We start from the raw sequence: 27,548 nt of genomic DNA, 5'->3' as shown, positions 1-27,548 counted from the left end.
GCAGTAATTTGCAAAAAGGTTGTATGTGTTGTGGTTGTGTGCAGTAGCTGTTATCAATTTTGGCATTGTGTAGCCTACATTGCAATGCATAGTAATTCCATGAACAGCTCTAAATTAGCAGGCTACATTAATTTTTGTGTGTGGGGGGGGGGGGTGTTATGCTGATATACTAATTGATTACGTTAGAAATTGGAGGTTATGAGATTTAAATAAAAAATAAAAAAGCCAGGAGAGGCGTAGGCCTATATCTTTTGTCCAAGGTGGAGGCTTGTCTAGATTACCATATTGTTACCACGGTGTCGGAAACTTTAGGTGACACGAGCACATGATCCCTTCCCTCATCAAGCACTTCATCGGGTACAGGCTCAAGCGGATTACACCCCTGGATGACCTGTCCACCGTTTTCTACCTCCTATTCAAAAAGGTAATTGGTTAGTTTACAAGAATAACAGTAAACTCTGGGGTTTCCTGAATAATGGTAGGTCTAATTCACTTCGACCTACTGTGGAGCAGTTGCTGGATTAGCTACCACCCATAATTTCTTCATGATACTGAGTTAGAGACCATGTAATTTGTGGGTCAGAGAGTAGCGTAGGCTACATGAAGGAACAGTTTGAATTGTCAGATGGCATGCATTTGTTTAATAATAGGCTATGTTAATTAGTTTGCGAGGTTTTTTTATGTATATTGTTGATGGCACTATTCCTATTGATTTATTTTAGGCACCATAGCCTAGGCTACTGCTTGCCAAATTGACTTGTTTCTTCCTACCATGTTTTACTCATTCATAAAATGAACGGGTTAGTGTTAGCCTCCGAATACTCCATATTACTTATTTAGGATAACTGAGCTGGTCAGCGAAATATGATGTCTACCAGTAGCTTCCCAATTACCACGCATGTAAGCATGAGCCCTGTTACTGGTGTGGTTTCAGATGAACAGTCTTCGGTTGTTTGTCCGCGATCTGGTTTCAGTTACACGCTTTACTTAATGAAGAACGAGGTAGTAACTGGAGGAATGCTCACTTAGGGCCTATCTAATTGGAGCTATTCAAATCAAAGTCGGTAGATCTATGCGTAATTTTGCGCGTCATTTGGAGAGTCTCACTTGTGTCGCGGTTCAAAGCTGTCTTGCTGTTTGTTTTTTTCTTATAGAATTTTGATGAGTGATGGTGAAGAACAAAGTAAGAACACCTGCTCATGCAAAGAACAAGAGACTCCCATTACCTAAACAGAGGGCCCCAAAGTTCATTCCACAAACTCTAGCAATCCATAGCACACCATTTCATGGAAAAGATGCAGTGCTTTCCACAGACTTATTGGCGCCTGATGCCACAGTTGCACGGTCTGACTCCAAAGTGTACGCATCCCATACAACATCCTCTCACATGCCATCACAAACTGCATCTTCTCTTATAGTGCACTCTGATGAGACACATGATAGACCCTTAACTCTGTCAAGTCCACACGCAACGACCTCCGGCTGTACATCTTCACACACCATAAACCACCTCTCTGGAACAATCAGCGTCCCAGACACAAACCCTTCTCCATCCAATGCAGATACACAGCTAATGCTAGACATCCAACATCGGTCATCATGTTCAGCATGGGAAAATGATCACTCAGCCATCACCGATCATGTCTATGCCCACGCGGCAGCCATATATGATCACGCGCGTGAGGAGAGGCGGACTGGCTCAGGACTCGTCAGGTACAGACAGAAGAGAGAGACTCCTCCCTGCACACCACCAGACACCTCGCCCAAGGAACAACGCCAGGCATACCAGCTTGCGCTTAATACTTTAAAGTGTGAGTGAGTCATAAAATCTCTAACTGCCGAGCTTGTCTTGCCATTTTGATGCAGAACTTTACACCTAAACAAAGTTGTGACGGTGAAAGACAAGAGCGGGCAATTATTTTGGCCAAGGGCCACATTGGGTTTATAAAATTGGTCGAAGGGCCAGATCTCACAGGCAACTTTCCTGTCAGCAACACATTATAATATAGGCTGGCATACCTTTTAGCCATTTCATTCCTGAAATGTGTACTGAAATGCATGTACAGTAGCCTACTGTATTACCTACAAGACCCCTAGCTTAGGTAGTCATTTTATGAGTGTTGTGGGAGCATCAAATTTGTCTGTGTTGTAAAGGCTCTCCGGGCCACATTAAATGGCTCAGCGGGCTGTATGACTGTGGCCCCCGGGCCAGAGTTTACCCACCTCTGGAGTAAGAGTTGGATTGGATCCATGTCTACATATTTACGAGGGAAGCTGCATCATGTTTACTTTACTGATGCATTGACAAATTACAATTCTCTTAAGGTGTACGTATATAATATGTTGACAATATGAGTTCATGCTCCCCCTTTGAGAGGCTACATATCATCTCTTTCAGTCAGTGATAATATCATCAAGGAAGTGGAGAGTGGTGTAGAGAAGGACATGGAAATTGGAAAGCTAACTGGTATCTGAATTCATTTGAGATTTAAAAAATGACATTAATTTAAAAAGACAATATATGTGAACATCTTGTATTGTATAAGATTGTGAAATGACATCACCCCTTTGAGATCCCATTTACTTCACTGGTGTTTCCAGTTAGACAGGCCCTAGGTGATGTGTGATGTACTTGACACTTACTGTATCCTGTACCCTGCAGACAGAGGACTTCTGGAGCATGTCATAACTGACAGCTGCATATGTCGAGCCCAGACCCTGGTGAGAATAATAACCAATTACACACCACATTGAAACATTTATTCTGCTCACTACATATGTAGTGACAATGTTATTTTTTATAAGGTGTTCATATAGTCTTATCTCAATAAAGTCCAATATGAGAAAGTAATAATTGAAGGCTAAAATGCTGCAGCCGTGGCCTTGTGGTTAGAGAGTTGGTCTCTAGGGCTTGCTGGTTCGAATCCCCCCTGACCTCTCCCTACATCTCCATCCATGGCTGAAGTGCCCTTGAGCAAGGCACCTAACCCCACATTGCTCCAGGGACTGTAACCAATACCCTGAAAAAGAATAGTTGTAAGTCGCTTTGAATAAATGAAAGTGTCAGCTAAGTGCAATGTAATGTAATGTAATGTAATGTAATGTAATGCAAGGCTGAAATACAGTTGTGTTGATGATATTCCACCCAACATGGGCATAATGGAAGTCTCTCTGTCCGTGAAGCCAGATGATCTCATGGGTCTGGTCATGGTCATGCTGTTTGATCTAGTAGAACGAAAGTTTCTTCCCCGAGAGACAGTCAGAGGAGATGAGAGAGGACCTGTGCAGGATGTCAAGCAAGTGGAAGCTTCTCTTCTCAGGTGTGTCCTTTTCCCCTTTCATCACTTAGTCTATTTTACAGTGCTAGTGGTGAGACCCTAAAATCTGTAGAGATCAAACACGCTAATGTACTGTACTCTGCTTTTAATATTAACATAGATTAATGTAGATTTGTACATTTATAGTAGACTCTTTGATAACATGATAACATTTCTGAATGAAACACCTACAATTGTATAGGCTTACTCTACCTTATGCACATGTTTCTATTTTATGAGGGTATGTCTGTAAGTAGGGTTGTGTAACCTGATTAGGTGTAACCTGAAGGGTCCTTTTACATGACATGTATCTGTATCCCTCTCCTTCCGTGTGTGTGTGTGTGTGTGTGTGTGTGTGCGTGTGTGTGTGTGTGTTGTATGGGTGGCCTAAGATTTAAGACGAAGCTGGCTGCCTCTCTGGCCCGCCTCAGGATTAAACAAAACCTCCTGAGCATATCTGATACCCTGCCTGAGACGGTGAAAACCAAAGAAGAACGAGCACGCACACTTCTAGTCCATGCATGGGTTAACACACTCAAAAGCAGGTGCAGCACTTACACCAGAACTTACCTCGTCAGTATAGTGAGTGATATTTATTTTTGTGTCACGACCAGGGGTGAAAGTAGTTTTAATGTCTCACCAGTGCTAATTTGTGCAAGTCTTCCTAACCACCACCCTTCCAATGCCAACTTCAGAAAGAGCGCAAACAAAATAAACGTGTGCTACAGATCTATATCACTGCATGACTATTTCGGGTAACTTTGAGCTATTCTTCATTGGACACTTGTCTCAAATGGCATGACGTGGTTGTATGTTTCCTACTTAAATAGAATTTCCAAATGTGGGTTTTTGCCCAGCATTAACCCTATTCTCTTACTGGTACTGTGCACTGGCTGTAAATGTTATACTGGTGCTGTGCACCTGCACTACTTTCACCATTGGTCATGACAGAAGAATGCAGGATATTCAACAGGAGCTTGAATCTACTTAAATTTAAGCATATACTTGTAGTTTTGTTCGAAATATATAATGCCTGCTTTTGCACCTTTGTAAAATGTCAAAAGTAATTTCCTTTTTCATACTCTCTGTCCTACCATAGTGTAGAAGATGTGTGTGAGAAACTTCAAGCTCAGGGGTTTTTGTGGGCCAGCTCCCAGACCTGTGGCACAGGTGCGGAGGGTTTCTGGAGGGACTCCCACTGCTCTGATATGCTCATCTTCCCTTCACACACCAAAAGCCAACTCATGAATTCTCCGCTTAGCAGAGACTATGTTCTCAATATACAGGTAACACATATGAGTTAACACACACTTGTTGATAAACAATCCCAGGTAGCATTTTGTGATTTTGATCTGTATTTTATGTTCTGTAGGATAAGTCTCGCTGCCTGGCAGTATCTGCCGTGTGTCCCATGTTGGTGGAGGATAGTGAGGTGTTGATGGTGGGGTCCTTCTCGGCACTGACCGTGGCTCATATGGGCGTCTTGGCCAGTGGGCGCTCAGCCAGAGTTTTGGTATGTGGGCTACCCACCGCCAGCAGTCGAACCAAAGAACTGGAGAGGACCATGTCCAATGTAGGATGTAAAAGTGAGACCTTTTTTTTCTTCTACTATTTGTTTTCATTTCCATTACTTTTTATGGATTCCATTTAGTCTTGGCCTGGGTCTTGGTAAATACATTACATTTGTCTGATGCTTTTATCCAAAGCAGTTTACTGTCGAGGACATAATCATAGCAGTATTTTTAAGTACATTAGTACGGGGTTAAGTATTGCAGTAGTGTGTGCGTGTGTGTGTGTGTGTGTGTGTGTGTGTGTGTGTGTGTGTGTGTGTGTGTGTGTGTGTGTGTGTGTAGATGTGACGCTGCTGAGTGAGAGCTTCCTGGAGTTGGATGAGTGGGACATGCGGATGCAGAGGGTGAGAGTGGTGTTGCTGCTGCCTCAGTGTTCCACATCAGCACTTAGCAACCCCTTGGAGCACATTCTCAATGAGGATGGAGGTACACACACACACACACACACGCCCCTTTGCTTCCATATATGCACATTCATGGTCATGGTTTCTCCCACATGTCATTCTTTCATTCAAAGGTACACGTGATGCGTGCTAATATGTTAACATTTGTTTACATGTTGACATGCTGAAAGCAACCATGACAAATCTATATTATACACTCTCTTGTACAATACTTGCAATGCAGATGTTCATGTGTTAGTATCATAATCTTATTTTGGTTGCCCATATAGATTGAAAAACTGTGGAATCTGCAGAAAAGAGGAGATGCTTAGAAGTTTTCTTTATCTCTGATCAGATAGAGGTCTGCTACATGGTCTATCTCAGGGGACAGTGGAACACAGCAAGCTGGAAGCATTAGCAAGCAAACAGAAACAGTACCTCAGTCATGCACTCAGCTGTAAGTACACACACACACACACAGACACACAGACACACACACACACACACACACACACACACACACACACACACACACAGCAATAAATACATATGATATTACTGTTGTCCTCAGGCATGTCTTGGCAGGTAAGCAAGTATGATATCGGGCGCTGCCGTAGTGATAGTGTCCCTGGCAATAGTGTAGATGAGGTGGAGTGAATTTAGTCTCTTGGTAAATGTCTACATACACTGGTGTTGATGACGTTTATGTAGTATGCAGATAACTCGTATGGTCCTGTATTCTACACACAAGAACAGAAATGTGTGTATCTGTTGTGTTTGAGTCCTATCCTATCCTATCCGATCCTATCCTATATCTTATAAATGTGTACATACACTGGTGTCTGTGATGTTAATGTAATATGCAGATTATTCGTATGGTCCTGTCTTCTATACACAACAATAGAAATTTGTGTATCTGTTTGTGTATGAGTTTATCCTTTGGATACACCAAAGACTGGTGTTAATTGTTCAGAAAAGTAAAGATGGAACAACACACCACATTGTGCCTACAAACCAAAAGTCCTACTGGTAGACGTTCTCTTCTTGTGTCTCTGGCTCCCTGACCTACTTTCCTGATAAAAATAGCTCCAGTGAGAGTATAAGAGTGTTTTTGTGAGTTTGCATCTGTGAAGCTGACGCTGTGTTTTATGAAACACCAGTTCCCAAGGTGCATGCAGTGGTGTACTGCACATGCTCCGAGAAGAGCGAAGAGAATGAAGAACTTGTGCAGTGTGTGCTAGAGAAGAAAGTAGCCCACCCAAAACTCATACCTTTCAGGTACACACACACACACACACACACACACACACACACACACACACAGACTGACTATTCCTCTGTTAGTATTTTGAACTGCTGTGTTTATCGCACTGTACAAATCATTCCCCCTTGCATTCATTATTAGAGTATGCAGTACCAATGTAGTTCATACACAACGCTGTCTTGAGGTATATGAATGTTACAGTACAACAATGTTTTAGTGTTAGTAATAAGGAGGACTACAAGATCTGAATTATATCTTTCTCTATAAAGTAAATAGAGACTCCAAGAGTCAGAGGGAAAACGGCTGATTGGGGGAAAGTTTGGATGTACATGTTTGTCTTTTGAATCATCAAGTGCCCACATGGTTAAATTGGGGTACGGGAGTACGGTATGGTCATTTTGTCGTAAATCCATTTCTGAGCTCGTTCTGTCGTTTGAGGTCTGAGCCCCCTTAACATTTTGCACACAATGTAGAGTTCCCAAATATGATGGAAATTCAGTTGTTAATCGGAGTAGTATGCATGCTTTCCAAGATCTGTAGCCCCAAAATGTCTTAAGCACACATTTTGAAAATCCAGTTTTAAAGGCGTAATATATCCAAAATTAGGTTATCTATTTCTAAGTACAGTATCTGATAGACAGGGTCATACTGAGGGGACAAGGCCATTTGAAGGCCTGTATCTGTCTTCAAACTAACGCTGGAGGTGTCCAAATCTGCTTGCAAATTACGTATCCAATTATTGGGCCTGAAAGTGGGCGTAGCACCCAAACTTTGGAGGGCCTCATCTCTAAAACTGTTTGAGGTAGGATGCTAAAACCTGGTATTCTTTCGGTTGGCATACCTGTTTGCAATATCAGGCAAATCGAAGAGTATCACCTGGGGAGATTCTCAGGAATCGTTTGAATTGATATGAAATGACCCTTAGGAGCAAGGAAATTTCATAATTGCATTTGTTGCACAGGTGGCATCCTATGACAGTTCCACATTGGAATTCACTGAGTTCCTGATACGTAGTGGCCCATTGTTTCACAAATGTTTGTAAAATGCAGTCTGCATGCATAGGTGCTTTATTTTATACACATTTGGCCAGGCCAAGTGATTAGGACACCTGATTCTGATCCTTTGGATGGCTGAGCGAATACTTTTGGTAATATAGTGTATGTAATGTAGTGTTTATGTGACTAAAGAGATACACTCGCCTCCAAAAGAGTTGTCGCCTACCCATCTGTTTGGAATAACAGCTAATAACCTGACTTTCAATTAATCACTTGGCTTCAGAAGTCACTCATATGAAAGCTACAACCCTCTCGAATGAAAATGAATGTACAAAAATAAATTTCATGCGCCAAAGAAAGATTGACCCTTTAATGACCACAGACAGGGCAGATTTTCACAAGACAAAAGTTTTGTCGCCTATCGAACATAATGTGAAAATGAGCAGATAAGTCACTTCAAAACACTTCAAATACGCAGATTGGGTGTCATACTTAATCACTGAATCACTCTCACCTCTCCAGAAAATCAACTTTGGCCTTAGGTGTATGTTTAGGGTCATTGTAATCATGGAAAGCAACACAATGAAAATCAATGTAGTTCAATGAGAGATGGTGACATATTTGCTATTCGTAGAGCAATACATTTTTAACTTCATGATGTAATCAATGATAAAAGCCCTCACACACCAGCAGCATGCATGCAGCTCCACATAAGAGCTGTATCCTTCCCATGTTTAACTTTAGGCACCATGTATTTTTTCCAAATTCTTCACCTTTAACACCAAAGAAGTCTCTCCCACTGTCCTGTCTCAAAAAAGCCAGCCAAGAGTATGTCAGGCCTAATTCTGACAAAAATGAAGGCTAATGGGACTCATATTCTGAAGTCAAGATCCCAAGATCAACCATTTTAGAACTGATAGCATCAAAACTATATGGTGTTGGAGATGAAGAATATGAAAAAAGAGAAATGGTGCATAACGTGAAACATGGTACAGATACAGCTCTTATGAGGAGCTGCATGCATGCTGCAGGTGTTTGAGGGCTTTAATCATTGATTACATCATGAAGTTAAACATGTATTGCTCTACGAATAGCGAATATGTCACCATCTCTCATTGAACTCCATTGATTTTCATTGTGTTGCTTTCCATGATTACAATGACCCTAAACATACACCTAAGGCCAAAGTTGATTTTCTGGAGAGGTGAGAGTGATTCAGTGATTAAGTATGACACCCAATCTGCGTATTTGAAGTGTTTTGAAGTGACTTATCTGCTCATTTTCACATTATGTTCGATAGGCGACAAAACCTTTGTCTTGTGAAAATCTGCCCTGTCTGTGTTCAATAAAGGGTCAATCTTTCGTTGGTGCATGAAATTTATTTTTGTACATACATTTTCATTCGGGAGGGTTGTAGCTTTCATATGAGTGACTTCTGAAGCCAAGTGATTAATTGAAAGTCAGGTTATTAGCTGTTATTCCAAACAGATGGATAGGCGACAACTCTTTTGGAGGCGAGTGTACATGTTCTGCATTTCTTTCTCCTGTGGTTGTGGTTGTGGTTCTCTGTTGCACCCCCAGGCTGGTCTCTCCAGGACTCGGGTGCACATCAGACCTTACCTTCCTTAGGCTGGAGCCATCTCAGCTCACTAATGGATGTTTCTTATGCGTCTTTGCTAGAGAGGTGAAAACACACACACACACACACACACACACACACACACACACACACACACACACACACACACACACACACACACACAGTGTTTGCCACACATAGCCCTGCTGTGGCTGCTGTCCTAACAGGCTGAGGTGAGGCTTAATAATTTACATTTGCGTCTGAGCACATCATCACACACTGAAAAGTTTTACGCCTCATACATACATACATACACACAGTACTGTACATACATACATACATACAAATGTGATAGTGTGATAATGTTATGTGTGATTCAGTAGTGTGAAGTTTATGTACTCTCATATTCACATAGTACACTCATTGCACACTGCACCAAGTCTTGACAAAAAAGGTGATGTGAGGACAACGTTGTTGATTTTAACACACTGTCTGTCTGTCTGTCTGTCTGTCTGTCTGTCTGTCTGTCTGTGTGTGCGTGCATGTGTGTGTTTGTGTGTGATTTTAAGCCGGACCCCTCTAAGGTAGAGTCTGTACAGGATGTTTTGGCTCGAGCTGCTGCCAAAGGATTACTTCAAGGTTTCATTGCACCTCTGCCCATCCAAAAGGAAAAGCATCGTCATCGTAAGAAAGCTCCTCCCATGTCCCCAATACCAGTGCTCCCAGAGCTTACTGATTCTTCCATAGATGTGTATACAAAGTCTCCCTCTCCCCCTTCCCCCTGCCCCGACTCTGACACCCTGAGTCCCAATGACAGTGACGAAGAAGCTGTGGTGTTGTCAAGCACTAAACTGCAGAGAAAACAAAAACACTCTAAAGCAAAGCGTTCCCGCAACAAGCACAAAAAGCTCACGCGGAAAAACGCCAACGGTCCCGCCCAGTCTAGATCATCTCGACTTCATAAAGGAGACTCGTCAAAGCAAGGAGCACCAAAGTCCAAACAAGAAGTGGCCCTGTCTGATAAAGACCTGGTTAATTCTCAACAGGAAGTGACATCAGATGAAGACGTTCTTACATATTTTAAGGACCAAACTGCATCCAGACAGGACTCTCTAGACATGACAGAGGGTTTGCTGAGGTCAAATGAGCCCCCTGCCTCCACACACCACACATTCAACTCCAGACCAGTCATTTCAAAAGGAAATAAACTAGTCTCCTCCAAACACCATGTCAAGAAGTCAAGAGGAGCAATCTCACAAGGCAGTCAGGAAGAGCAGGGGACAAATCAGGACAGTTTGACAACTGCGAGAGAAAGAGTCGCGTCTAAGGTTGATGTGATGAGAGCTAGACCTGAAATGGGTAAGGTACAAGGGAAAGAGGGCAGGTTTAATACAGCCAATCCTAGACAAGAGGGTTTAAGATCTGTAGAGCTAGTGCTACCACCTCTGGCTCTGAGCCACACTCGCTTCTCCCCTTCACTCAATCGCCTCATGTCATCCTCCTCTCCTTTGTCCAATACTAGCTCCTCACTTTCCAGTCGGGCCAACTCCGCCCACTGGCATGTGTAGCGTCTCACTTTATCGATTCATTTCGTAGCTTTGCTTTCACATAGTGGTGAGGCACATCTGTGTGGAGGACACTACTATTTGTTTTTAGGCTCTCTACAAATAACTTGTTTTTTTAAAGATAATCCTCAAGGTGCACTCTGTAAAATGTGGCCAGAATGGGTACTGCAACTATACTACTCATTGAAACGGTGCTGCCTATTACCAAATTTGATCTTTTCGTGAATTGTACTAAATAATAAACCAATATTTAATAGTACCAAAGTACAGTAAGTTTTGCAGCTAAAAATGTCTTTCTGGAAATTCAAAATGGCGGACCATGGAGAAGATCTCCCTTGTCATGTATGATGCGTGCAATTTTCCCAGTCGTAATGAATACTTAGAATTTGGTGGTGGTGGTAAGTATTCATGAAAAAGGTAACATTTGTGAATGGGCAGCATGAATTCTGAAAATAAACTACAAAGAATATTACACAGTGCACCTTTAAGTTTTTTATATTCTGTATGTACACAACTTGAAAAAGAATGGTCGTCGCACACTCAGAACTTCATGCAGTTACATTTAATAAGACCAACTTAAGCCTTCATCAGGGTCATCTGATGACCCTGATGAAGGCGTAAGCCGAAACATTGGTCTTATTAAATGTAACTGCATGAAGTTCTGAGTGTGCGACGACCATTCTTTTTCAAGTTGAGTCTAATTGTCTGCCGTACGCACCTCAAACGGTGTGCGTTTACTGAACCCCAAAGATATTCTGTATGTATAAACGTGTTTGCAGTTTCTACGCATGTTAGTGGTACTAAAAACCATAATAACACACCAGAGTGAATATGTGGGTACAGCAGAAAGCAGAGAGCTGACTTGCATACAGATATTTCAGTCCCATCTTTTGCTACAGGTCCTCAAGCAACATCAAACAATGTAAAATGTACTGCACAAGCAACACCACGGAAGGATTCATTTATGATGGTGTGTCATCAGCTTTACTGTTTGCTTCTGGCAAGATGCTACAGCTTCATTCTTGACCGGAACAAACAGAACACTGATAAAGTGCAGTAGATACAGTGGATCTCTCCTTTTGGTTTTTGGGTCTCTGTACCATATTAATCCATTTCAATTCACCCCAATTCACTACAAACTGTAAAAAACAAACAATATTAACTTGATACAAATGACATAATGACTCCCACTGTGTGCCATGCTGATTTTGAATATGCTCTTTATTTGAACAGGTTACATATATACTATGGCGTACAAATCAGTGGTCAGCTAAACAAGCCAATGTCTGTGTACATGGTGTGTGGGACAATTTGTGCCCATAATCAGCATTCAACAACTTGTGTAGTTAAATCGATCGGAGTACTTTGAGTGGTGAATCAGTGACTAGAGGGCTCTTCAAAACAGTCTATTTTGGAAGAAAGAAGGTGGCTCTATAGAAATTCTCCAATGAGCATGTGCATTGCTTAACAAAAGCAGTCCTTCAGCCTTCTTCAAATTAATGAATGCACGAGGAACCGTACAGTATCATGTTAAATTTGTTCATTCATGGTAGAATATCACTAAAGTTATTTTGTCTGTTTCACAGTCTCGCATCATATTAGGGAAAATTCACAGAATCACACTAAACTGGATTGTTAGACTTGTTTAGACTGGATTTAAGGCAACTTTTACATAATCATTCTCCTTGACCTCAACCTGTACTCCCTTGGTTTATAAACAGGAAGTTACAGCGATTTGATGCTGCTCATCTTAGAGAGCAGGGGAAACCACTCCAGCTTATCTTCACATTACATCACTTAAATGAGCTCTTCAAAAAACATGGCTGATCCTCTTACTGACTGGTCATGTTCATCTTGTTTGTTCCTCCAGTTCATTCAGAGGCAACTGATAATAGGCAAAAAGAAGGAGATCTGGGGTGCGTTCCTCTAAAGCACAGTTGTTGGCCAGTTAGCAACTTGGGTAGTTGCCAATGGGAAATTGCATTGAAAACAACAAAGTAGCTAACGTAGTAAGCAACTATGGTTTCGAGAAATGCACCCCAGGGAAGCAGTCAGGCACTAGCTTCAGGGATGGGCCACACCATGACATTTGCCTTTTCTTTTGCCCCGTTCCAAATGGTGATATATTGGTTACTGTTGAGTGTATACAGCAATTCTGCGTATTCTTTTCCCATACAATAAATGAGTGTGAGTTGCGGAGTCCATGAGACTGAGTCAAAGCCTTAAGATGTTTGGCTGAACCAAAAGAAAAACAGCTTATATAACCAATATAAAAGAGAATAAATAAAATAAAATATCACTTCTGTTCGGTACTCACTCTGGGACATGCGAGGCAAGGTGATGCTCATATCCAAAGAATGCATAGATAGATAGATGCTCAGTCATTGTCTAGTTTAGCTTTAGGAACAACAAGAAAATAAACATTATATAAACAATCATCGTTTCTTTCTCTCATCAATCTTTTGTCCATGTCTGTTTTATCTACAACACATACACTGCATATTTTACACTTTGGCCAGAGTTTAAGTATTCCAAGTAGAGGGCTTTCTGCAATCAGTTTTTATAAAAGAAAACAAAAAAACAAACAAAGAAAATGAACAGTTTATAATAGGGTAAACAAATGCAGTGGTAATCACTATTACACACACACACACAGACGCGCGCACATACACACACCTTTTTCACATAAACCATCTGTCGGAGGGGAGAGGAAAGGTAAGGAGTGCTACAGAAAATGGGAAGGACCACAGGTACATATACTGAGTCACGACCATATACGGAGGGACAGAGAGACAGAAAGCGGAGGAGTACTCTTGTATGTTTAAACACGTGTTCTGGAAGTGCCCATCAAGACATTGTCTTGATTAAAACCTGGCAAGTCATCCATCCACTCATGCAGGTCTGACACTAGTTTTGACACATTATTACAATCGGGTTTGTCTGTGCAGGTTTTTTTTTTCACTGTTGTCCAAGGGAGGCTGCAGGCGGATAGAGGATTGTGGGTTCCATGTGGTCATTTGTATGTTGATGATCTCTCCCTTCTGCTCTGTGTCTACACAATACCATGTGGAAATCTGATGATCAGGTTTCAGTCTGGGGTGGTGGATAGTGGACAGCTTTACGGAAGGTGAGAAATGAACTCCAATGTGCATACTCTGGCAAGTTAAAGCTGATGTCAGGTTATAAACCGTTCCCTTTGGGAGCCAACCTTGTGTTCTCAGTATACTCCACTGCGTTTGCTCATGTCTTGTCTTTGCTGGTTCTTCTCTGTGTGATATGTACAGATGGACACGTCTATAGGAGTGGAGGGTATACCTCAGGTTTCAGTGGTTACGGTTCCCAGGGTCATGGTGGTGGTCAGGGAGCATCGGGGATGGTTGGATTGTGGAGGGGGCTTTACTGGGGCTGCTCATGTAGAGGCCTCTTCTGCTTGAGAGTGTCGATGAGAGACAGAACGCCTCGCTTCACGCTGGTCGAAACGCGCCGGGACACAGAGTCAGGAGGAGGCGCCGCTCCAGACGGACGCTGAGATGGAGGACGAGCCACCAAACACTTCTGATACCTCAGCTGGAGTCACAGACACACAGAAACAGTCATACAAGATACACGAAAGGTAGGGTGAGATGTGACAAACAGGAACTAGGAAATCTGACACTTGATATTCATCATCTATAGACTTGATGAATCAACTTTTTAACAACGTAAGGTGATGTACAAAATGTAATGCTCACTCACCATACATGCTGCTTGAACAGCCTCTGACACACTCCCAGCGTTGGGCTCACACCAAAAGGCATGGCACTCATAGTGCTGGTTGCCCGTGTCCATGATGAAGGCAAAGGCATGAACATCATGTCCAACACCCATGAAGGACAGGAAGCGCACGCGGCATTCCACCAGCACCTCATCGTCTTCCTGAAGAGCACCCAACACACGAGAAACAGTGACACATGTCCTTAGTAACCCTGCTGTAAAAACTAGTGGTGTCAACAATAATCGATAAGGCAATGTATCGCAATGCGGGGCAGGACTATTCAATAATTGATTCGGCAAATGCCATAATCGATGCTGAATATTTTGTTTCAATTACTTCCGTGGGCATTTCCGGAGCAAATGAACTTAATATTAAATTAAAGCATTTCAAGGCATTGAAAGCTGCAAGATTGACACACACAATAGTCAATAAAATGTTGTTCAGTATCTCACTACTTGCATTGGCTCATGACTGATGAAAATTCTGTCCTTGCTTTCATGTAGAGATGTAATGCATTACAATGCATTGTAGAATCGAACTGAATCGATTTGAATCTAAACGTTACCTCCCGAATCGTAATTGAATCGAATCGCAAGTGCAGTGCCAATGCACACCACAAGTGAAAACACACATTTCAATCATGACTGCTCAGAATAGTAATGGGAGTAGAAGTAATCCCACCCACTTTTGCACACAGGAAGGTGGGATGCTAAACACGCCCTTTAAACAAAATGCCAAAATCATCAGTTTGGCTGTAAGAGCACACAAACAACCCTTGTGATGGTCACTCCATCAGTCAGTTCAACATATATATACAAAATTATTTGCAGAAGACGCTAATGATAATAATGTACTGACTAATAAATATATGTTTTTTAATGTAATTCAATCTTTTTTTTCATGACTTTCTTTAGTCAATCTCAATTTAAGAGGCCCCATTTTGGGGGGCAAAGTGGTTGGTGCCCCAAGCACTGGTTGGTGCCCTAAGCACTCTGCGTACACTGCTTTATGTCTAGTGGCGGCCCTGCTTAGATGGCATGTAGAAAGGGGACTTGCCTTCTCTTTAATGACAGTGACAGTTGCATCAGCTACATTCAGCATCACTGGTGTCCACGTGTCACGTGACGATGCTGTCACCAGGCTGTCTATGGCTCCATTTAGAACATCCATGCCTGAAGAAGAGAAGAGATGGCTCAAGTCAGATTAGAACATGACTGGACAGAATGCATTGTGGGTGGTGTGTATGTGCATTATAACTGCAGATTGGTTTCACGTACCAATGGGTCTGGCCACAGACACCACACCAAGGTACAGAACATGAAACTTCTGGACAAGCTCAGTCTTTGGAGTGGGGAACTCGGCTAAAACAAAATGGAAGGAATTCAAATTATGTAGACATGAAAGCAAACATTCTTCATTCATCATTCAAAAGATTACACAAAAGAAACTGATCAAAACAACTGTCTGATAACATTTAACAGAACGAGCTGTAAAAGTTGTCTTAATGAATATATATATATATATATATTAGGGGTGGGCATAGATTAATTTTTTTAATCTAGATTAATCTCACTGTAATTATGAAATTAATCTAGATTAATCTAGATTAATCTATATCAAAATGGCTCATTCAGAATAGGCACGTTAGCAAAATAATGCCGAAAAAAACCTTGGGGTTTCTTAAGAAAGATGGCACATTAGATCAGAGCTCATCTCTTTTTTCCAAAATGCATCTCATCTTGAAAAAATGGTCATGTTGATACTTGGTGATGAAAAAAATCACTGCAATATTTGTAAAGTGTGTCAAATATGTTAGGAAGCATTTACAGTTATAAGATACTGAAATTTCAGAATGAACAGCGCTATAAGTTGTATAGGCGAATAGACCCTACAGATAAATCTATCAAACAATTAGGCTATTTAAACAAAATTACCTCAACAATTCAGCATTTCTAATGGGCAGAGAGAGAGAGAGAGAGAGAGAGAGAGAGAGAGAGAGAGAGAGAGAGAGAGAGAATCTGCCACTGACTGTTAAAAAGCCCACAGCTCCAGGCTGGATTTCTAGAACCTACAGCACTGGCCTTTGGGGACCCGACAGTTGTTCTCAGAGTTAGAATTCTCGAGGAGTAACAACTTGAAATTAATTCAGTTTGCAAAAAAAAAAAAAAACTCAAGCGCGGCAACCGCGAGGTTTATTATTACCGTCTGTTGTATCTCAATAGTCGCAAATGCGTGATCGCAACACAATTACACAAACATTCAGCGAGAGTACATATTGACAGTTTCAGTTTTACAATCTTCAAAATGCATATCACACGGAATGTTTTGCAATTATGGCACAGGCAAGATTTCTGGAAGTTGTTCATGTGGTCCATGCAATGTTTATGTGTTCCATGCAATGCGTGAGGAAATGTAGGCTATGTCGGGCTGGTTGGCTACTCACACAATGTCTCCCTATGCTTCACCTCAAACAATAACGTCTCTTTAGTCTACCATTTATGAAAAAACACTCAAACAACACCTACCACGGCAGAGAGATTAATGTTTTCAGCATGCAAACCCTGTTCATATTTAGGTCTGCTGATAGCAACAGGTGGAGAGGAGAAGCGACTGGAGCGCAGTCTGAAAGCGTCTGTCAATCAAGCGCTATGGTGACGTGCATACCCAAACTCCAAACCCATATTTTGAGTATAGATTAACGTGCGATATTTCCTTTCGTCTCACATTGTCGCAGCACGTTAACGCCGATAACGGCCCACCACTAATATATATATATTAAAAAAAAACTTGACTCACACTTCTACGATGACATATTATCTCATAATTTTTGAAATAGTATCTCGTAATTATAAGATATTTATCTCGTAATCATGAGAAATTTATCTCATAATTATGAGATGACCTGGTGAAATGTGTATTATTGAGTGAATGCAATACGCCATCGTACACGTCATGGGATGGGTGTGGCTTACCTGCGAGAGGAAGATCTACTCCTCCTGTATGCCTGTCGTGCAGCGCACTACCCATGGCTGCTTTGGCAATTTTCCGCTCTGCCATGATCTACATCACACACACACACACACACACACACACACACACACACACACACACACACACACACACACACACACACACACACACACACACACACACACACACACACACACACACACACAGAGAGTAATAGACATGTTGGTTGTGAGTTAGTTGTCCTGCTATTAGTTATTAAACAGCAGTGCCAGTCTTTAGTGGACATGTGCATTGAGGTTACAGTAGTCTCTCCTTACAAAAACGAGGGATATGCCAAGAACATAATGGCAAGTTCTAATGAAGAACAGCATTTTGCAATAGATCTGCTTTGACTAAATGAGTCTATTTCTTAAACTGGGTTTATGCACCTGTAGAAAACTGTAACAGTAGTTGGAGCTGGGGCTGGCTTGTGCCTGGAGCTGGGGTTGTGAACTTACCCGGGAGCAGATCTCATGCAGACTGGTGGCGATGGCCTTGGCAGGGGTGTCACAGCGGAACACATGACATTTCAGAATGCGAGTGTCTTTGTCTCGTGCTACATATGCAAAGTCCCTGTGTAGACATGATGCAGACACAAAATACAGCCGTTAAAACAACACTGACTCAGACTCAGACACAGACACAGACACAGACACAGACACACACAGACACACACACACTATAGGATATATAAAAGACATATAGGAGACGAAAGCTAGCGTCTTTGGTTCAGCATCCAGTGAGGTTCAGAAGCCTAAACACACACACACACACACACACACACACACACACACACACACACACACACACACACACACACACACACACACACACACACACACACACACACACACACACACACACACACACACACACACACACATACTATAGGCTATACAGGAGACTGTAGTAATGGAAGAGGGACTTGAGCAGCTTTACCTCTCTCTGAATCCATTGAAAGCAGTAAAAAAGAAAAAAAAATGTTTAATGCCAAGCAATAGGCTATTGGCTACCTTTTTCTTATGGACACATACACATGGCCTACATGAGTCTCTATGACAGAAGTACTACATAGCTAAAGTAGACCAGAAATATGGAAAATATGGAAACAATTCTATTAACTATCATATATTAACCCAGTCCCCTCTCCCTCTACAACATTTTCAAAGTACATCATTCAGAAAAGAGAAAGATGAGACGATAAGGAAGAGGAATAGCATGCACTCACAAAATAACAAATCCTTTCCACTGTCCTCTCCTCTGTCTTTTCCATCTTGCACCTGCGTGATCCTAAAAGCGGTGCTCCTCTTTCTGACATCAGCCACAACGACCGCTCTCCCCCTCTCTCGTCCTCACAAGCCCCCTCTGTGTTCTACCTCTTCTCCGCTTCTCACCTACTCTGTCACTACACCACCTTCTTGGAGTCGGAGACAGAGCATCTCTGTTTAGTTCCTAACTCCCAACTGTACAGCCTCCTCTAGAATGTTGAAAAAAGACAGAGATGTGTGCGTACTTGGTACATGAATGCTTGCTTCAGTCGCACAGTGAAGTACACAAATTCAGTGTTAAATGGTGTGCAGCTCTCTCTACTGGTTGGACTTCAACACTACACTGAACTACTAGAACTGTGACGTATATGCATACACACACACGCACGCACGGACGCACGCACACACACACACACACACACACACGTACACGCGCACACGCGCACACGCAAAGCAACCGTCTGTGTCTGTTCTGTCTACAAAAATTGGAGCACTTCAGCCTTTTTATCAATCTTTCATCCCTGTCCTTTTTTCTCACCCTCACCCCCATCCCCTCAATCATTGTTCTGACCTTTCGGGGTGTGTGTGTGCGTGTGTGTGTGTGTGTGCTTGTGTGTGTGTGTGTGTGTGTGTGTGTGTGTGTGTGTGTGTGTGTGTGTGTGTGTGTGTGTGTGTGTGTGTGTGCGGGTGTGTGTGTGTGTACTTTCATGCCAGGGCATTCTGCGTTGAGGTGTGACACCTTTGCAAGTGAAGTCGTGGTCCTAAACGCTACAAGCACTTTTGCACAGTTTCCCGTCATGTCAACAAATTTCTCTTGACTTTCTGTTGCTAAACGTGAAAATGCTCTGCTGTGCCCTGACCAAAACCATGCCTAACCCTAATCTGTCAGTAAAGCAACATTTCTGCAGCTTTACGTTTGCCAAGAACAGCAAAACAAAAAAGGGAAATGGCAAAATTGTGGCAAAATTGTGCCCTGAACAAAACCATGCCTAAACCTAACCTGTCATAGGACGTTGTGGAGCACGAGTTAACATGCAAAGTTGTGATGCTTTTATGCCTCTAATGTGGACAGGACCGTGAAGAGACGACAGGAAGAGGGAGAGAGAGAGATGGGGAAGGGTCAGGAAAGGCCAAATTGCATGTTCTAACAGTTAAGCTCCATCTTAACGACAACCAGGTGATAAAATGGTCGGCTTGTGGTCAAGACCTGTCACATTGTAAACACTACAGGAAGGAAAACATTATGAACCATGACAAAGAATTCACCTACTATTTGGGCTGTTGAAATCATGCCCAAGACAGGAATTAACACCGTTTTTATATAAAATCATCTCATCTATTAATATAACTAACTGTTAAGTGTTGCCCTTTGTTTTGTTTTTAGTCTTCAACATTTGCTGCCTTTTATTGCCCCCGTTCCAATTCTTTTAAGACATGGTATCTTTTCATATTCATAAATATCCCCCAAAATAATTTTGATCAGTTTTGGTGGTTTTCTTTCTACTGTTCTCCATCTAATGTAAGAATCAGACGCTTTATGAATGACAGCATTTTGTTATGATTCACAATTTACCCAGCATACCAACTTTAATGGAACTGGGGTTTGGAAAAGTAAAAAAAAGGAAACACGGTTTCCTTCCAAGACATATAACTTATCTGAGTAACCAGTAGACCTGTGTACTTGTTTTACAACCAGCTGACTGTGCTGGTGGGATCAAGTTTCTGGTGGATTTTTGTTAGATTAGATAGGCTAGCACTATACTTGTATAGGCTAGCACTATACTTATACCATGAATTTACTTTTCCTTTTAGTCTTGACACCTCTGCAGCAGCGTAAGTACTAGTAACAGTAGACAGATTTCATTAATCCCAGATGAGATTAAAGGTGTTCAGCAGAACAGCATACACAGTATTACATATGAATGTAACAAATGTACACTCATCTGTACAGATTCTCCTTTTTCATTACACATCAGGTGCATCCCACAACACGCACGCACGCACGCACGCACGCACGCACCACACCACACCTGCTGTGTAACAAAAACAAGCATTTGACTATGTTTCAGTAAAGATGCCGTGTGCATGACTATTTATCTGGTGTCCTGATCCTCCTAATTCATAGGGGGGAAGAGCAGAAACAAGGCTCCCCACTCCTCTGCAAGACTCCCCACTCCTCTTCTGTCCTCCCCTTAATCCCACCACAGCTACCCATCTGTGGAACCTCACAATGCGGTGGTGACTCAGGTGATAGAGGAGCCACTCTGCAACCAGAAGGTTATAGGTTCGAGCCCTGCTCTGCCTGACCCCATCGATGTGTCCTTGAGCAAGATGCTTAACTCCAAGTTGCTCCTGGTGGCAGGGTGGTACCCTGCGTGGCAGCCACTGCCACCGGTGTGTGAATGTGAGTGTGAATGGGTGAATGTGAGGCATACAATGTAAAGCGCTTTGAGTGTTCGAAGGAGCGGAAAAGCGTTATATCAATGCAGTCCATTTACAATATCCTCACCTGCCATTGTCGCGGCCCACACCCCACACACGAATGCTGACAATGGGTTGAGAATGCAGGACGCTGCGGTCCATTGGGTCGACTAGGTTTAGCAGGTTGTTCTCTAGCAGCAGGTACATATCCTTCCCCTACACACACACAGTTAAGAATTAGTTTGAAACCACTGAGAAATGAAATGAAAGTGAGTGGTAAAGACTGCAATCGATGTTGTTCATATACCTCTCCCCAGATGCCCACTGTATCCCTGATGTCATTCTTGCAGTAGGAAAGCTGGCGAATGCAGTTGTTAACAGCAACACTGCTCTTTCCCGGGGCCAGGTCCTCTTCTGCCATTTCCACCCATCCAAGGGAGCGAACAGCAAAACACTGAAAATAGAGAGAGATAGAGAGAGAGAGAGACAGACAGACAGACAGACAGGCAGACGGACGGAGAGACAGGCAGAGGCAAAGACAGACAGAGAAAGGTCAAGACCTTGTGACAACCACTGCATGTATGAAATGACTTGATCAATATGCAATAAGGCAACAAGGCATACAGAAGTACAATACATTTTCACATACAGTGTACTTGTTGTTTGGCCACTTTTGTCTCTCCCTTATGTGGTTTTATAACATCCCTGCAGTTCATGTCATGTCCAAAGTGTGGCACTTTTCAGCCATTTAAGATCGTGTGTGTGTTTGTATGTGTGCGTGAGGGAGAGGGAGAGAGGGAGAGAGAGAGAGAGAGAGAGAGAGAGAGAGAGAGAGAGAGAGAGAGAGAGAGAGAGAGAGAGAGACAGAGACAGAGACAGAGACAGAGACAGAGATCCATTGGCCTTCACCTTGGCCTCTGGGTCACTGTTAATGCTGTTGGTCTCCTCCTCCTCCATATGTGGGGGATCTCTGGGAGGAAGAAAAGCACAAACATCAGAACATGCAGAACAACGCTAAAAGAGAAATAAAAAAAGATACTAATTCAGTGTTGAGTGCTCAGTAATCTTTTGAAAGAAGTTTCTACCTCAACTTTAAGGAAGCATAACGGAGGGTCGCTCCCTCAAACTCTTTGAGACTGGGGTCAGGGTTGACGGTGGCCGCCTGCAGATCCTGATCAGGCAGACAGAGACCGCAAGACAATGCCATTATTACCCTCTCTCAGACACACACACACACGACTCAGTAGTCATTCATCACAGCAATGTCTCCAGTGGGTGAGCAGCAGCAGCCCCACAACGAGTGGCCATGCATGACAGAGAGCCATCTCCGTGGAAATATAGCATGCCCAGCTAAGGTACACAAAGAAAAGAAGACTGCAGCTTTGTACGCTGCTGCTGTGCAGCGCAATACTTTTTTTTTCAAAGTAAAATTCTCCAACAGAAAGATAAAAGCAGCAGATGTGATGGGGAAGCGGCCGGAAAGGCTTTGACACAAACATTTTCATTGCAAAGTAAAAGAGATCTGGGTGTGCTGAGTGATGGTAAACAGAAGCCGCCATTATGATCACTGGTGTTGGTTACAAGTGAGTGCTGTCTGCATGCCGCAGTGGTAAAGGTGGCAGCCTACTGCCTCAAGTAGTCATAGCGTGAAGTCATACAGGGTAAATGCCTCTTCATTCCTGTCTCTTAATGTCCTCTAAGGGGAGGAGGACATGTGACTCTTATTGCAAACAAAAGCATACAAAACTAAATGACACACAGCTACAACATCCATTTAGCACACACCTATTGAAAAAAAAATGTTTTAGCCATAAGCTAAAACATCCTCAGCTATTTTATTCTTTTAAACATGAGTGCTAATGTACTTTTATATTAACTTAGTATTTTTTCGTTTTGTTATAATAACGTAGCTTAGTACAAGTGCGGTGCTTGAATGCTTGATTGTGTATTGTGGGATTATTGTTTTTAAATGTTAGTATGTCTGTGGTGAAACTGAAGACAAATTTCCACTTTGTGGACAATAATTCGTAAGTACTGCTGGTACATTACAGAAATATGTAACGTGTGTGTTTATCTATTCTAGCCTGAGGATGGTAATGGCAGGTGGTGCTGGCTGGATGTTCTGCCGGTGTTACCTATGCTCAGCAGAGCTCGGAGAGAAACGTCTGTGATGTGTGTGTCTTTGATAAGAGTGGGGAGTATTACATGCACAGGTACAATGCTCGAGTCTAAAAAGGCTGGAATATCTGGTCCCGCTGCACAGTACCACTGTTATCTCAAAGAAAAAAAACACAAAACGAGTAACTTGAGGTCATGAAGTGAGCCTCTCCATTAGGGTTTTTAGGCATACCAGAACGGAGCCGGTGCCAGTGCCCGCACCAGTTGCGTTTGGCACTAAAGTCTGCGAACCGCCCGTGTTCATACCGGGCTCTGAACTTTTTCTGCACGTGACTGTGTTACCCGGATGAACCTACTGAAGGCCACGTTGTCATCACGGTTCACAGAGAAAAAACAAGTATTTTGTAGTTTGCATTGCAAACTAACTTTTAGGTTCGCGAACGTTAAGATCTGTGGCGTGAACACGGCGGCTGGTTTGCGATTCGGTGCAGGAACGGGCACCAGCAGAGTTCTCAGTCGGCCTGAATGCGCCCCATGTGCTCCATGGAAAGGTTCAGACATGCAGGAGGGTTGACCCTAGACGCCACCCTCTCTATCTGTCTTATCCTAAAGTTGACCCAGTGGGAGGTGTGTGTCAGGAGGCCATGCGCCCCAAATAATGAAAGAGAGATAGCAAGCGGAGCAGCGCTGCAGGACCAGGTCTGAGCAGAGTTTGGTTTACTCCCTGTGAAAGTATGTGTGATACCTGCACAAATGTCAGAAAAGATGTGACTCCCCCTTTGTGTACATCAACTCTCATAACAGCGGCCACTCTGTCCTTCCTTACAGTCAAGGTCGACTCAACATACACACAGACAAGGCTCTAAATTAACACCAGCCAACTGGCTAAATGCTGGTGAAACTTCAGTTTGGCTGGTAGAAAAGACCAACTTACAGAACTTGCTGTTTTGACCCATTAGTGAGTGTGTGTTAGGCTAGTAATACAAACATCTCATAGCCATTTTAGCGGATAGGAAAAAAATAATTTAGAGCCCTGCACACAGATGAGAATGCATACAAATTGTGCATGTTTTTGGACGCTGCCGTTGTGTCCTGAGAGGATGTTTTTGTAGGAGTATCACACGTACTTACACAGAGTCCAGCTCAGCCCTCAGGCTGAAACTCATACTGACCTTCCAGATCTCACTATCAATCTTTCCACCAGAGCCCAAAGCAAACTCACTCCAGGACTGTTTCTATGTAGTTTAATTCACACACACACACACACACAGGCACGCACACACACACACACACACACACACACACACACACACACACACACGCACACACACGCACACACACGCACACACACGCACACACACGCACACACACACACACACACACACACACACACACACACACAGACCAGGGAACAAGGGTTACAGTTCAAGGGGTCAGGGGAACAGAGGAGAGAGACAAGACATGGCTGTTAGTTCACTCCACTGGCATGTTGGTGTGTGTGTGTGTGTGTGTGTGTGTGTGTGTGTGTGTGTGTGCTGCATATTTGTATCACTCGTACATACACACACACTCTCTCTCTCTCTGAATGCTTGTATCTGTGTGTGTGTGTGTGTGTGTGTGTGTGTGTGTGTGTGTGTGTGTGTGTGTGTGTGTGTGTGTGTGTGTGTGTGTGTGTGTGTGTGTGTGCGTGTGTGTGTGTGCGTGTGTGTGTGCGCGCGCGCGTGTGTGCGCGCGCGTGTGTGTGTGTGTGTGTGTGTGTGTGTGTGTGCGTGCGCTTATCCGTGTGAGTGCATGTACGTTCAGTGTTGATGTTGTGTTAAGGTATGTCTCCACAAATGTAGTGACATGCCACCTTCCAAACCTCCCAGGAACAGAACAACAGAACACCAACAAGTTAGTTGCAAAATGCTGGTGGCAACTGCTAAGACAGTTACCATCACAAGGACATTTTTTCATGGGAGTGCATTCCCATGGACCACAGCGATACAAGGGGCTTGTCTGTTATCTGCACTGCTGATGATGCCAGAACGTTCACCACGTTACATCCATCCATCATCCGCCAGAGGCGGGAGGGAGGGAGGGAGGGATAGAGGGAAGAGATGAAAACATAATTGTATGCAGCAGTACTAACCTTCTCCTCAGGGTGTTGTGCCTGAGTGTTCTTATCTTCATCTGGCATGTGATGCGCAGATGAGGACCGCGGCTACGGGGGCACAAAACAGAGAAGGTAATGTAATGCCTCTTTGCCACTGCAGGTTTTCTGCTAGACCTACAGCTCAATACAACGCAAGTCAGCCGCCACATTTTGCTTTACGATTGAGCTCTGTCGGGCCTATTTGAAAAGCAAAAAGTGGCGGCCGAGTCATGCTGTGTCAAGCTGTAGGCCTACCAGAAAGCCTGCAGTGGAAAAGAGGCATACCCAGCTCCACACACATGAACAAGCATCATAAAACAATGAAGATAGCATGAGCTGCAACAACGAGCCTGTACAGGAACTTCCTAACAACCCTACCTAATATGTGCATGTTTCTACATGAACTTAGCATGCAGGTCTATTGATGAAAATCCACCTGCAAATGTTCATATACCACCAAGTGAAAAACAAACAAAAAAGGAAGCTGAGCTGACAAAGTTGGGTTGAATTGGACGTCATCATTAGCCTGTTAACTCTTTTAAGCAAATTGAAAAATGATGCATAAGCTTAAAGTTTGAAAATGGTTAACTTACAACGCATTCCTACTTCCAGCTTACAGCTAACGCTTCCTACTAAATACATAGTATACACATATTATAATGCACAAAGTACCATCCTGGTCATGAATTAAACGTCATTTGAGACTCAAGACTCACCAAGTAACAGCTGTTGACAAATCCACAGGTGGACACATCAGAGTCTGGAATAGGAATGGGCTCCACAGAGCTCTCCGAAGCAGAGCTGCCTGAGCGCAAGGACGCATCTCTGAAGAACACCTCTGCCTAAACACACACACAAACAACACTCACTTCATGTGTGCCTAGGTGTAAGGTGGGAGGAACCAACTTTAGCTAAATGCAAAAGTTCTGCAGCAATACTGCACATTTCAGGGTAAACCAAAAATAGACAAATAGACCAGATAATGAGAGAAAGCTACATACATTGTATACAAAGTGTGTGGCATGCTGTCCAGTAAAGCATATAAAAAAGGAAAGCATGATTCACCATTTGGATTGCTGAGATTGTGTCAAGGACAAGATTGTTATTTTTGTTAACATAGGGGTGAATTCGGGTTAATTGGGCCTCTTTTTTGCATGTAAGCGAATGGTCGAAAGTGGACCAATTTACTTGAATTCACCATAACTAACTGCAAAATGTTATCTTTTTCTTTAAAGCTTGCCAACACCCCCCTTAGTACTGAAAAATAAACTAGATTAATGCACCTGAATTGCCAAACCCTAAAGCCCGTTGAAAAACACTACTTTTATTTATACTCATGACAGATTCAAACATTTGACCAGTAAACAATAATTGAGTTGTCCACAGCATTGCGAGGTTGAATTACTTGGCAGCATGAATGACCTCACACCCAGCTAGTTAAGGTCTCTGAGACAATGTGCAGTGAACCATACTGAAGCCTCAAGGGAGAGAGACAGAGCAACAGACAGACTGACACAGACAGGGCCGGACTAACGCACCAGCTAGATAAGGCTGCAGCCTAGGGGCCCCCATCTGCCATGGGCCCCCTGATTGCCCAAAAGTGAAAAATTGCAGAATTGGAAAAAGATGCAATACTGAAAAACGTATCCACCGTGTTGAGTACAGTTGGCAGACATGATATCCTGAATGTCTAGCTCATAATAATAACACTATCTACCGTAGTTACATTTTTCACGAAATTTGTCCAGCAGCAACCTGTAGCCTAGGGGCCCCGGGCCATCTTAATCCGGCCCTGGACACAGGCAGAGATCAGGGTCTGTTCACATGTACTTACCTCTTGATCTGGAGTGGGGGAAGGTGTGAGGGAACTGGAGGAGTGTTTGTGTGTATGGCACTCGGGCAAGGCACTTTGGCATGGCATAGGTTTGGATGCCGGGCGTTCCCATTGGGTGGCGCCAGTGGGGATGTGCCAGTAGTAGATGCCCGCCATGTCTGTGATCTTCTTCCATCCCGGGGGAAGGTCTGGGTCTGTATGACATGCCTGTTCGCTCCAAATATCTGAAACAAGTACGCACATACACACACACATATACAAATACACACACATAAAACAGTGTGAATGCTCAGATGAGTACTATTTGTTTGTTGACAGTCAGAAAGATCATCGTTA

General features: G+C 43.0%; 2 protein-coding genes across 6 annotated transcripts in view; one reads left to right on the top strand and one right to left on the bottom strand.

Moving 5' to 3' along the window:
- The first annotated feature begins 325 nt into the window (after positions 1–325).
- On the top strand, positions 326–11,160 carry LOC134465944 (putative methyltransferase NSUN7). Its single transcript, XM_063219843.1, has 12 exons — positions 326–431; positions 1,608–1,811; positions 2,663–2,721; positions 3,184–3,320; positions 3,710–3,862; positions 4,417–4,603; positions 4,690–4,903; positions 5,171–5,314; positions 5,627–5,728; positions 6,432–6,549; positions 9,112–9,214; positions 9,679–11,160. The coding sequence occupies exons 1-12, from the start codon at positions 326–328 to the stop codon at positions 10,675–10,677; spliced, it is 2,526 nt and encodes an 841-aa protein (XP_063075913.1). The 3' UTR covers positions 10,678–11,160.
- Positions 11,161–11,877: 717 nt separating this feature from the next.
- The window catches only part of apbb2b (amyloid beta (A4) precursor protein-binding, family B, member 2b), a 35,118-nt gene continuing 19,447 nt past the window's right edge, over positions 11,878–27,548 (bottom strand). For 3 of the 5 annotated variants that reach the window (XM_063218276.1, XM_063218279.1, XM_063218278.1), the window contains 12 exons: positions 27,213–27,436; positions 26,095–26,220; positions 25,376–25,447; positions 24,417–24,479; positions 22,212–22,297; positions 22,036–22,096; positions 21,434–21,580; positions 21,215–21,342; positions 17,896–18,010; positions 17,401–17,488; positions 15,706–15,789; positions 15,202–15,600 (listed from right to left, as the gene is read on the bottom strand). In XM_063218276.1, the coding sequence (XP_063074346.1) occupies positions 15,314–15,600; positions 15,706–15,789; positions 17,401–17,488; positions 17,896–18,010; positions 21,215–21,342; positions 21,434–21,580; positions 22,036–22,096; positions 22,212–22,297; positions 24,417–24,479; positions 25,376–25,447; positions 26,095–26,220; positions 27,213–27,436 (1,481 nt within the window). In that variant the 3' untranslated portion in view covers positions 15,202–15,313. Of the gene's footprint in view, positions 14,242–14,409; positions 14,590–15,201; positions 15,601–15,705; positions 15,790–17,400; positions 17,489–17,895; positions 18,011–21,214; positions 21,343–21,433; positions 21,581–22,035; positions 22,097–22,211; positions 22,298–24,416; positions 24,480–25,375; positions 25,448–26,094; positions 26,221–27,212; positions 27,437–27,548 lie in introns of those variants that run through there. The other 2 variants (XM_063218281.1, XM_063218280.1) reach the window with 2 other exon arrangements.

This window comes from Engraulis encrasicolus, chromosome 16, assembly GCF_034702125.1.
Source record: "Engraulis encrasicolus isolate BLACKSEA-1 chromosome 16, IST_EnEncr_1.0, whole genome shotgun sequence".
Lineage (NCBI taxonomy): Eukaryota > Metazoa > Chordata > Actinopteri > Clupeiformes > Engraulidae > Engraulis > Engraulis encrasicolus.
This window is presented reverse-complemented; position numbering and strand designations above follow the sequence as displayed.